This window comes from Physella acuta, unplaced genomic scaffold (genome assembly GCF_028476545.2).
Source record: "Physella acuta isolate Inbredline_101_S28 unplaced genomic scaffold, ASM2847654v3 ptg000720l, whole genome shotgun sequence".
Taxonomy (NCBI): Eukaryota; Metazoa; Mollusca; class Gastropoda; family Physidae; genus Physella; species Physella acuta.
In genome coordinates this window covers 498,540-511,551 of record NW_026732238.1, presented here as the reverse complement: position 1 = coordinate 511,551, position 13,012 = coordinate 498,540, and the positions used below count along the sequence as shown (strand labels likewise).

The 13,012-nt window shown below is 31.4% G+C and overlaps 2 protein-coding genes across 2 annotated transcripts in view; both read right to left on the bottom strand.

Annotated features, from left to right (window-relative positions):
* LOC131949944 (low-density lipoprotein receptor-related protein 1-like) overlaps positions 1-2,287 on the bottom strand; it is a 47,817-nt gene extending 45,530 nt beyond the window's left edge. The window contains exons 1-4 of the mRNA XM_059311906.1: positions 2,242-2,287; positions 1,730-1,924; positions 834-956; positions 177-299 (exon numbers count right to left, since the gene is read on the bottom strand). Of these exons, the coding sequence (XP_059167889.1) occupies positions 177-299; positions 834-956; positions 1,730-1,924; positions 2,242-2,287 (487 nt within the window). The remainder of the gene's footprint in view (positions 1-176; positions 300-833; positions 957-1,729; positions 1,925-2,241) is intronic.
* On the bottom strand, positions 1,825-11,011 carry LOC131949943 (uncharacterized). The gene is made up of 8 exons (XM_059311905.1): positions 10,923-11,011; positions 7,562-7,727; positions 6,575-6,726; positions 4,070-4,213; positions 3,445-3,689; positions 2,664-2,768; positions 2,192-2,314; positions 1,825-1,924 (listed from the first exon to the last, which is right to left on the bottom strand). The coding sequence occupies exons 1-7, from the start codon at positions 10,996-10,998 to the stop codon at positions 2,306-2,308; spliced, it is 897 nt and encodes a 298-aa protein (XP_059167888.1). The 5' UTR covers positions 10,999-11,011; the 3' UTR covers positions 1,825-1,924; positions 2,192-2,305.
* Between the last annotated feature and the right edge of the window lie 2,001 nt (positions 11,012-13,012).

Genomic DNA, 13,012 nt, shown 5'->3' with positions numbered 1-13,012 from the left:
TTCTGCTCATGTGATTAGAAAAAGTTCAGCAAACGAGCATACTTAAAAATAGATTAAAAAAAAAATCATTACAAGGAATAAAACTGCTTTTAAATCTGGAAATGTTAAATATACCACACCAAAAAACTGCAAACATTTTAGACAGAAAGAATTTCTTAAAAATTAACTTAAATTACCTGGGATACAATCGATCTCATCACTGCCATCAGCACAGTCAATTTCTTGATTACATTTGTATTGTAGTGGTATACACCTGGTCTCTCCTGATGAACACTGAAACTGATCCTCCGAACAATCTTCTGGAAAAGCACAAAAAAAAAGTATATAATAATTAAGGTCTGAATTTTTTAATCTTCCCAAAATATCTTTTTGTTGGAATAAGCCTATTTAAAAACAAGAAAAAGAAGATTTTGTTTTATATATAAAAAGGAAATAGCTAAAATAATATACTCATACTAGAATAAAAAGCTTTTTAAGGATTGAGAATACAGGTTATGATTTATGGGATGGTGTATGCAGATTTACTGAACTTATTTATGAATTATTTTACTTTCAGTCAGTATTTTAAAAAATAAAGTCTATTAGTAAAGAAAAATATGAATGTCTACACCAACACATAGCCGTTTCCAAATAGAAACATCGAAACAAACATAATTCAACAGAGACTATACATAAATGTGCAAAGAAAAAATACAAATGCTTATAGAACAGGTAAATTAAAAAAATGAAAAGAAACATGCATGTATCTCAAAATATGATCTGGAACTGTTAAATACTACATGAACTGTATACATTTAAAATATAAAAACTTCTCATAAGGAAACTATAAATACCTAAAACACAATCCATTTCATCACTGCCATCAGCACAGTCATTTCGTCCATTGCATTTGTCTCTTAATGGTACACACTCGAACCCTTTTGATAAACACTGAAACTCAAAATCTCTGCATATTTCTGGAAAAAAAAATAAACAGTTAAGGCCTGAAATATTAATTTTTTAAATAGTCTTTGTGTTGAAATCATTTGATACAAGGAAAATATTGCTTTATTTTAAACAAAATGAAGACAGATTCTTAATGTATCAAAAAGTTAAATAAACTTCAGGTCTATAATAGTTCAACTGTAAAATGTGCTACCTATACAAAAAAAAATTTGGAAGGTTTAACACTTTAAAAGAGAGCATTTAATGAAGCAATGTTGGAGTTCATACCTAAGGAAGTAATCTTGGAATTTAACAATAAAGGAAGTAAACTTAGATTTATTTTTACAACCTCTACATGAATGGGATGATATCCTTAAGAGTTTTGCTAAGTAGCCATTTTGTACCAACAAAGTGATGAGTTTTGAATTTCAAAATTCAAGAAAGAATTTAATGAAACAAAGCTATTTAAGTAAGCCTATTGTTGCCAAATTTTTATTTGAAACTGAATATTTGTGCTTTGTTTGAATAAATTCCAATGAACCAGGCAGCTTACTGGTTGGAAGCACACAACTGTTAACTTGAAAGTCTCAAGTTTGAATCCCGAACTTGAGACCATAGAAAATCTTTGAATCCACCCAATTCTGATAGGTAACTGACTCAGGTAAAGAAAGCTGAAAGTGGAACTGCTCACACTATTTCTTTTTATTCAGAGGTCACATGATGAGATGAACTCTACTTTGTCTGCTTTATCAATACAATGAAATCTATAGAAAACTCATTTCTGCTGTTAATGCTGTTAACTTACTACATCCATAAGCTTCATTCAATCCATCTGGACAATGGGGGGTTCCATCACAAATTAAAGTACGACGAATGCAGCTCCCATCAGTACACCGGAACCTTCCTTCAAGGCAAGTGTCAGTTGGGGTTGTAGTTCTGGGTGCAGGTCTTGTTGTATGTCTGGTAGTTGCACCAACAGTAACAGCAGAGACAGACACTTCTTCAAAAATATTAAGCAAATACGAAAGATAATTGTTTCATACTTGATTAGTAGTTCTCAAAGTGATTTACCAGTGTTTCTTTCAGACATCTATTTTACAATTAAGTTATATTTTTATATTAAAACATGTCTAACAATATTTATGTCACCAGAATTACACAAGCGGATCAGTACAAAGACCGAATAATTTACATTAATTATTTTAACAACCCAAATGAAGATAGGTTCAGTGGTTTTAATTAATTTAAACACAACAGAAAAACATACCACAGCCCTGTTCATCTATGCCATTGTCGCAATCTTCTTGTTTGTCACACTTGTAAGCAGCTTCAATGCAAAAGCCATTTCCACAGTCAAATTCATTCTGCTCGCATGAATAGGCTAATGAATCTAAAATTCCACAAAAATAATAATTTTGAAACATCATAAAGTAAAAAAAAAACATCAGAGCTGTTACCATTTTTTTGCAAACAGTTAACAATTTTTAAACTTCACATGAATCAATGGGTCCAAAAGATGACTGTGATATGCATGCAACAGTATTGAATAAAAAATTATACAAGCAAATTGTATAGATTCATTTGGGAATGTCTGCAGATACAGTGGTTCAGGTTATATTTGTTTAGAATTCTACATTAATTGATTCTTAAGAGGCAAAAGAAATTAAAATTAATATGTAGTATTATTTTAATTAAATAATTGCTGTAAAAAGAATTCAAAAGTTGGTAAAACTACTCACCGTCATAGTCCATGATTGCTCTAATGGAGAATGTTGCATTGGTGGACTGTACGTCGTAATTGTTGAGGTTGATTTTTTCCCCTGTCCAATGTTTTCGTTATAAAGCTGCAGGAGAAGGTGGCAGTTATTTCATTGAAAAATCAAGTTTCATACAGGAGAAAAGAAAAGTAAGCCTGCCTGAACAATCCTGGAGAAGGACTGTGAAGGGAGAAGCAAGGGCTGTAGGGCTTCCTTGGGCTCAATTTAAAAGAGCTGCCCAAAGCAGAGTCCAGGGGAGAGATGCAGCCATTTGCTCATTAGGGACCTCAAAGGATTAAGTCAATACTAGCTTTATAAAATGACATTTTTTTTTTGGTAAGTTGTAGATAGGCATATGGTTAACCTGTATGCCTAATGTTTTCATTAGTAGCATATCATTGATATGCATTATGTTAATACATATCACTGTTTGAAAAGGTTAAGAAAAAAAATGGCTTAGGTGACAAAATACAGCTCTTTTTCTGAAATATTACAAATTTTACTAAGAGAAATATACATGATACATTTGTTTTAAAGTAGTATAAGAAATACAAATAAACATACAACTTTTTTAAACTATTAAGAAAAAAATGCAAAGTAGCTCTTCACAAAAAAACTATTGCTGGCTCCTGAACTAGTAGAATAACAGTCAGAGGTCAGGTCATTACCTTAATTACAAAAGATAAAAACAAAAATACTTAACAAACTCACATGTCATTAACTTAATTACAAAAGATAAAAACAAAAAACTTAACAAACTCACATTAGCATAATATGTCTGATAGAGTTCCTTTGATAAGACAGCATCATCCTCAACCCTAGCCTGAGCAATAACATTTTGAGGTGTACTCTCAGGATAGAAGATCCCAATGAAGTCACCACGCTTAACCTGGATTGGCTCACTGTCGTCCACTTGATTTTGACCCTGCTGACCTGACGGCAGCGCAGTTCTTTTTACCAGGAGAAACTCATCGTTCACCTGTCTCCAGACTCCAACATAAGCAGTGCCTAAGTATAGAGGAAGCTCGAAATTACCTTATGTAGATCAAAGTAGACAACTACATAATAATTTATCAAACAATCACAATTTTGCTAAATACAGGTATAAAATAGTTATAAAATTTAAAGATTTGTTTTAGAATTATTTTTTATTGAATCTAAAAAAAATATTTAAAAAACGAGAATTAAATTAAGAAAAATTTTGAAAAACTAAAATAAATATTGTTCACTAGATCTACATGCATTAAATAAATTTTCACTAATAGTAAAATTAGATTTGAATAATCAATAGAAAAGGTAAATGAAATCCATTTTTTTATTTCAACAAATCATGTAGTAAAATGAGCAATAAGTAAAAGTAAAGCATTAATTAGATTTTACAAGTTTACCTTGTGGAATTAATCTATAGTACTCCCAACTTATAACTTTGCCATCACACGGGAAGGCATTATTGATGAGAAAATGTGCACCACTGTCATCAGTTCGAGGCAACCTATCAGGTAGGCGACCAACATGATTTGGACAGCTGACAGCTAAAATAATCAGTAAACATACAGACTTACATTTCTCATATTTAAAAAAATACAACTAATAATCAATAAGAAAACACTCTAGGACTTAGTAAAATATTTTTAATTTGCTTATTCTCAATAGCCATAACTTCTTTGAAAATTTTTATGAGACATAACATCCTCTTAATCATTTAAAGATACATTGCTAGAATTCTTATTAAAGTTAAACAATCGGAATTCATTTTTGTAAATATTATCAAAAGTAAAAGAAACCATAATAATAGCTGTAAATGCAAACCAAAATAAAAACCATCACCAAAATAATAAATGAAATATACATACTAAGGAATAAATAGTTTTTGAACCTAGCTATTGCTGTGCGCCAAGAATATAGTGGCACAAGAATTGTAACAACCACTACCATTCTTACCTTCATCCCTTCTTGGTGCAAAAGGGAAAAAATGGAAAAATAACTAAATTTATTTTTCTGTGTAAATTTCTGTGTTGATTTCTTTGAAAAATAACCTCCTATAACAGAAGGAAGCTAATCCTAGTCTAACCTTTATAATACAAACTTGCAGTTGTCATTATCAACTTGCTACATTTATTTTCAATTATATTCATAATCACCTTAAAATCTTATTAGAAATGTTTGATTTATTTTTAATGTTTTAATTCTTAATTTTTTAAAAATCACAGTGACATCTTTTGAAAATCAGAACTGCATGAAAATTGAAACAGTTGTCTTATGCATTTTATGAAAGCAAAGTAAGATACTACAATCTATGTTTAGCCTTTTCTTATTTGTTAGCGAAATATAAATAAATGCTTGTGATACACATTTTTACACAGTGTGAAAGTAACTAAATACAAGTTGCACACTAGCATAAACATACCTACTTTGGTACAAAACTATAATTTTTTAGCTATTATTAGTTTGATCATAAATATTTGTACTGAACATCAACTATGATCAGCTAATAAAAATACATGTGTGGCATTTTTTAAACAAGAAAAAGTAAGTGAGAGGTTGATAGAGAAATCACACAATTTACATATCTTGTGGTAAGAGTAAGGATTCTCCCCACAAACACTACAATACAAGATAATAAGAAAAACTAAAAAGATATGCATACTACTCAAAGCAGTCTAAAAAGCAAACTATATTTAAAAAAAAAAACAGCAAAGTTAAAATTGCCAAGCTTTTAAACTTGCTCCTTCATAATGTGCAGAAATTTCTAACAATCAAATAACTTTTTGAGTTCTAAACTCACGGCACAATTTTTTATCTCCATCTGGACAGTCCTTATGTCCATCACACGCCCGCACACGGTCAATGCAATGTTTGTTTGCAGCGCAAAAAAAATTGCCCTGTGTTGCAGGTATGTGAAATGCTAGCTTTGTTAGGGGAAATTAGTATTTTACAGGTTAAGCAGGTGTTACTGTGATGCAAATATTAAACAATCAATCAAAACCCTAGTTGCACTTTCATTCTACATTTTCAGCAATTTGTTGAAATCTCTTTTAATGATGAAATTCTTTTTGTATGTAATGAAAGATTAACTAAATCTAGCATGCAAATTGGATAATTTTTTTAAAATAAATTAAAATGAATAAAGCGTAAATTAATAAATTTCTAACATAATATAAAGTGTTTATAGGACATCTTAAACTTATAAACATATAAATATTAACTTTTAAATTGTAATTGGCATGAATTATGTAGTAAAGGTAACCAGATAAGATACAATAAAGTAACCAAACAGCTTAACAAATCTTGAAACTTGATTTTTTTTAAGCCCACACAAATAAAAACAATAGCAGATGAGAAACAAAAAATGTTAGGCATTAAAACACAAGTCAATCTTTCATCATCTCACCATGCTCAAGCAGTAAATCAAATCAGCACCAGCAAAATAAGGAGCTTAACATGAAGACAGAAGAAGAAATAAAAGAAAACACGACATTCATTCACAACATTTAAGCCTGTCTATTTTTCTATTTGATAGTACATAAATACAACACAACATTCACAACTCTTAAAACAAGATTAATATATTTTTTCTAAGAACGACTGATGGATTATTTTCAAGTAGCAAAGTCACAACACTGTATTTTTGTACATAAACTTCAATATAAGTATAAACTTTCTGTATTTTTGTTTGTTGAAGACTGAGACATTATACTTCAGAACAAAGAATAAGACCTTAGTTCCATGGTCTGCAGTTTACACATCTCCAAAAATATTATTTTGTAATTGCCTCAGAGAAAAAAATTTGAAAAGTCTAATCATCCCTAATTTTACACCAGAAATATTTTTAAAAAGGTAAGCTATAGTTTTTTTACACCTCATAATAAAACTATAACATAAATAAAACTTACAGGGAAGAGCTTCAAAAGAAAAACCTCCCTCTGTAACAGTGTTGGAACCAATTCTTCCTGACCGTAAAGCTTCTTCTAAGATTTGTCTAATCTCAGCTTCATCAACATCTCCTAGAGAACCCAAATCAAAAGTTACTTCCAGTGATCCTTTACTGAAAGCAACAAAAAAAGTTAAAGTATTAAAATTAAGATAAATTGCATTTGGATATTTTTTTTTATATTAGCTTTATATACATAGGCCTATAATTACACATTAATGACTAAAAGTGAATGTTTTTGTTTTGTTGTCAATTCAGCATCATCATCTTTCCCCGTATGAGCCCATGACACATTGGGTAGATAAAGTAGAGTTCATCTGTTTTAGTAACTTCAGAATACAAAGGGATAGTGTGGTCAGCACTATGCCCAGCCATCTTAATTTTCCCTAATGAGAGTTAGGTACCAATCAGAGCTGGGCGGACTCAGGGATTTTCTAGTGACTTGAACCCGGATTTGAACTCATGATGTTAAGGTGTGCAGTCTAGCAATTTCACATTGTCTTTTTAAATCATGTTTTCTGAATAGAATAGTTAAATTTAAGTTAAACTTTTTGCTATTCAAGATAAAAAAATCTCATCTAGGCAAACAAAAATATCTTTATCATTTTAATTTAAATAAAGTCTGGAGACAAAATATTGCAATTATGACATCAAAATTTATTTTTATCTATATTTTAGTATTGTTAAAGGTTTAATACCTCTGGGTTAGAGCTGGATTTTAAATTATAGATTTAAATAAGTTAAGTTAAACTTAAGTAGTAGGGCATACACAATGTCAATACTATGAATTTTGTCCAAGTCAAAATCTGAAAATTAATTTTGTTACCTAGATCTACAAGCTACATCATATAAATCTGCTCATGATTACAGAGAATTTGTATAGATCTAGAAATATATGTAGACCAACACAACATCAGCCTAAAACAAAAAAGTTTTTTTTTGGACTCACCCAAACTGCAGCACAGTCGCAGAAAGACCTCCAACTATATTCCTAAACAAATATTCTATGTCAGATTCAATACTTTTAGATCTCTGTTGGAATAATCTATTATTTCTGTTCTGCAGTTCCGGAGTGAATTCCAGATTTGTAAATCTTATAGTAACTCTAAAGTAACCTGCAAAAATCACAAAAATAATTGGCTTTTACAAAATGGCAAAATAAAATTATAATATAATGAAACTAAGATAGTAGGTAGATCTAGATTTATTTTGTGGAGGGATGGTAGTGGGGGGATGAAAATATTTGGAGACAATGATCTAGATAATATCCTCATCTGTACTTTCCTGTTAGGCAAGGGAACATAAACAAAACATTATTATTAACAGTAGATGGCCTAGTGCTATAGGGCTGGTAAGTAGGTCACCAACCAGTTCTATGGCTCTTGCAGGTTTTAGAACTGGTTGGTGACCTACTTACCAGCCCCATTGCTAAATTATAAATAAGCCTAGATCTAGATCAGTGATTCTTAACCTGTGTTCGATCGAACCCTAGGGGTTCGGTGAGTCAGTCTCATTATGACAAACATTCTTTTTATTTCTAGATCTAGATCTAGATCTGTTTCAGTAACTTCAGCATACAAAGGGATAGTGTGGTCGGATACTACAGAATTTATGTTTAGCCTTTTCTTATTAGTTAGCGAAATATATCTATAAATGCTTGTGATACACATTTTTACACAGTGTGAGAATAATTAAATACAAGTTGCATACTAGCATAAACTTAGCATACTTTGGTACAGAACTATAATTTTTCAGCTATTAGTTTGATCATAAATATTTGTACTGAACATCAACTATAATTAACTAATAAAAATACATGTGTGACATTTTTTAACAAGACAAAGTAAGTGAGAGGTTGATAGAGAAATCCACAATTTACATAACTTGTGGTAAGAGTAAGAACTCTCCCCACAACAAACACTACAATACAAGATAATTATACCATTCTCACAAAGTAGTGAATTTTCTGGTTCCATGACAAATGATCTCAGGACAAATAATTATACCATTCTCACAAAGTAGTGAATTTTCTGGTTCCATGACAAATGATCTCAGCACAAATAACTATACCATTCTCACAAAGTAGTGAATTTTCTGGTTCCATGACAAATGATCTCAGGACAAATAATTATACCATTCTCACAAAGTAGTGAATTTTCTGGTTCCATGACAAATGATCTCAGGACAAATAATTATACCGATCTCACAAAGTAGTGAATTTTCTGGTTCCATGACAAATGATCTCAGGACAAATAATTATACCGATCTCACAAAGTAGTGAATTTTCTGGTTCCATGACAAATGATCTCAGGACAAATAATTATAAAGATATCACAAAGTAGTGAATTTTCTGGTTCTATGACAAATGATCTCAGGACAAATAATTATACCGATCTCACAAAGTAGTGAATTTTCTTACCATCTAATTCATTATCATAAACATCAACTGTCATGCTAATGTAAAATCATGATTGTTAACGTAACTAATTAGAAATTATTAGCAGACTTTTAAATTTGCAAATAAGAAAAATAATCAAGGCGTGCTTGTCCGCACTACATGAGTCTATGGGCCTACACTATATAAGAAAATCTAACATCCTTTTTTGTACTAGAAAAAAGTCATACAACGTTTTAATAACAAGCTTGTATATATCATACATATGAACTAAAATGAAGAATATAAATGAGTATCTTTACGTACGTAATTACCAACCACCTTTTAAATGAAAAGCGTGTGTCGTTAATTAAATTTTAGCATTTCAGTAAAGGTATTAAAACATAATATAGCGAACCACCCATTTCTTATTAGTAATTTAAACATTGTTTCCTTATTATATCTTTGACTACATTTAGTACGCTATAGTAATAAACAACTCGAAACTCTCAAATACACTAATCGTGATACTATAATAATTAAAAGGGGCTAAAATGTAAACAAAAAATTGGCTCAGTGGGTAACCTAATCTATATATATAATTCTCTTCTTGGAGACGTTAGAAAACAAGCTGTAAGCGCGCCTTGCAGTCCCCTCTCTTCCTCTCTAGGAAGTCTGGTGAGCTATGGTTCACGCTAAATGTTTACAATCGTAGAGCCGGGTATATTGACGGCTATTAGGGGCAGATAATTTAGTTTAAAACGATTTTAAAAGGGGAGGTAGCTAAGAGGAGGCTGCTTTCACGGGGGAGGGGGTTGGGGTTGGGGGAAAGGAGGCTGGGGGGGGGGGGGGGGTATCGTCCTTAACGACTTACTGATAGTGTTTTAAAACAAATATTTTCAGTGACAGCAGTGGTACTGTCGAATTCCTAAATTATGAATTACTGAAAAGTAGAAAAATAAAACAACTTAATAGCTGCGTATGATACGACGTGGGTCGGCTCGTTAATTATAAAGCATAACAGGAAGTAAAATAGGAGAGGAACATAATAAAATATAATAAAATGATAAAACCACTTTTTATTAGAATTGTGAACAATAAGGCTACACTGGAAAATATTTTACATACACAGACTTTAATAGGACTTCCCATAAACCAGTTTTGGTAAGGTATAATTTAATTTAGTGTGTAAGCATAATCAGATTACTAACAAATGCAATCTCAGTCGATCGGCATATATCAAATAATCAAAATCAACAAGATACAACATTGCAAGTATGCTGAGTTAAATCAACAATTGTAACTTATAAAATTTATACCCTTTCGCTCAAATTGCCATAACAAACATACGCGTGACCTTACAGTACGAAACTTTAGTGACCAGGAAATTCAACTCAATAACAAACACTTGTTACTGAAAATCTCGACCAGGTTCACTTTCCAACAACAACAAATGGACAACACAGAGCAGTTTTATGTAGTAAACAGAAATAATTTTCGCAGGGTAATGAATAAATATTCGCAATGACTCTAAATATACACAAGTTTAATACTACACCCAAACAAAGTAGCCCTTAACAGATGAAAACGCCAAATAAAAAACAAAACAAGACTAAGAGCATTGCATAACAAAACAAATATAAACGTTCATAAATCATGATATGATAAAATTAAAAGTAATAAAATAGTTTGCCTCATAATACTGTGTACTATTTCTTGCACAATTTTTTTTTTAAATTGTATATTGAAGTTAAATTTCAAATAACCGCAAAAAAAAGAAATAAAACAAATAAAACAGCGACTCACATACATCTGGGGGTAGCGTAGGAAGAGTATGAGTATGGTTGATGAGCAGAGGCTAATTTTTTTGTGCACGTTTTGCTGAATTAATCGAGCTACATATTGTTAGAAAAAAAACGGTCTATTAGATAATTACCCGATGAAAAGACATCTTGTGCGACACACATTAACAAGATATATGTAAACATCTTCATTTGGTTGATCCACCACATTCTGGCTTGAATAAAACCTGAAAAAAACGGTGGGGGGGGGGGGGGGGTAAGTAGACCTTTTGAAAACAACATTTTTAAAACTCATAAAGTAGATTTATATAGATAAAACATGTATGTCGAAATAAAAATATCGAAGGGCGTAAAGATAGAAAAATATTTCAAGTAACGCTAGAAATCGAAACAATACAATGAATTAATTAATTAATGAGCAAGAGACTCGATAAGACATTAGTTATAATTAGAGGGTTATAAAAATGTGTTTTTTACCTTTTCTTTTTGGTGATGCAGTGTGATTATAACAAAAATGCATTTCCACTTAGACTACTTAGAGACGTGCAACGCACACACCCAGACCCTCATCAAGCGGATTCAGTGTCGAATATTATTTTTCTCGTGCACAACCCGCTTATCTGACTAGGGCGTTTTCACTTTTCTGAAACGGCTGTTTATGATCTTCGCTAATCTTTCTCGTATAATACATTTTTACTTTCCCGTATACGGAGTACAGAAGATAAATTGTAATCGTGCAAATAATCATATAATAATAATATTTTCACAAATCTTGACGCTTTACATCACCACGAGACGTTATCGTGTTTACAAACACACACACACACATCTACACACATACATACACACACAGACATGCGGACAAGATTGCAAAATTATGTTTTTCCAACCCAGGGAGCCATAAAACGTCGAGATTGGCAAAAAATCTCGATTTTTTTTGCACGATTACAAGACTTTCTCTATACTTCGTATATACGAGAAAGTAAAAAGGAAGTGATCGCGCCTTCCATTGTTTAGCAATTAGATGCGATGGCTTTATCTTGCGTTTAAGTGGCGCATCTTGACTTGACACTAGCTAGCCCAAGGTCAATATAGTTGTGCGCATTGTATGGCTTCCTTTGACTTATGTGTCTCACAACGCCCAGCTCTTACTAGAAGTAGTGAAGAGGTAGGAAGTAAAATCTGGGTCGGATACGGCAATATTAATTAAAAATATAGTATTTTACAATACCATCTTATAACTAAGTTACAAAACATTAGCTCGAAAGTAGACAGGCATATTACAGAACAAAACCACACTTCGGCACCTAGTTGCTGTTAACAATGATGAATGGATTTTACGAAATACTATTTTAGAACAAGGCTGAGTCTAGTGTTTTATTACCTTTATAAATAAAGTAACAATTACTTAAAATATATAAAAATGCAATAATCTTTTTAAAAAATATCTGGCAAGAGAGCACATTAAATGAACCGGAAGTGATCTCCCCTAAACTTTCTCTAATATTCTTATATAACACTACGAGGGATGGCAACTCGGGATATTGACAATAATTTAAATCCATTTTTTATTTATTAATTAATTTTTTAAATACAATAGAATCTCGTAGAAAAAAGAATTGCACACCAAGTGAACGCCAAACAAAATATGCATAATAGTGCGGGATATTATTAGTACTTTTTAAATTCATATGCGTTTTTTGAGTAATCGGAACTAGCGTAAATTACTACTTCTGGTCAACGGAAATTACTCAAAATTTGACAGAAGGCAGAGAAATATATCTTTTACTTATATTTGAAATTTCATTTATCTATTTGAAAGTAGAAAAAGTTCCATTTCCAGTTATCGGAAATCGCTCAAAAGTTGATACGGATCTACAATTTTGATACAATACTTATATATGACATTTCATCAACCTAGCTATAACGGTACTCAAGTTATTGTGTTTAAAGATACGCATACATACACACACATACACACACATACACACACAGACATACGGACAAAATTGCAAAATTATGTTTTTCGGACTCGATTTTTCTTTTCGCACGATTACAATACTTTCTCTATAAACTGCATATACGAGAAAGTAAAAAGTAGTTAAAACATTCACCATTTATTCAATATAATACATAGCCATGATACATTTTAAGGATTACTGTAAAGCTCTTAAAATTCAAGATGTCTGGAAGAAACTCTGGTAACACGGAGAAAAACTATGCG

Coding starts and splice junctions, on each gene's coding strand:
- LOC131949943 (XM_059311905.1), bottom strand. CDS start 10,998: ATGTGGTGGATCAACCAAATGAAGATGTTTACATATATCTTGTTAATG. Junction 7,728..10,922: donor ACAAGATGTCTTTTCATCGG/GTAATTATCTAA, acceptor TGATTTTTGCAG/GTTACTTTAGAGTTACTATA. Junction 3,690..4,069: donor CTATAGATTAATTCCACAAG/GTAAACTTGTAA, acceptor CTCTATACTTAG/GCACTGCTTATGTTGGAGTC.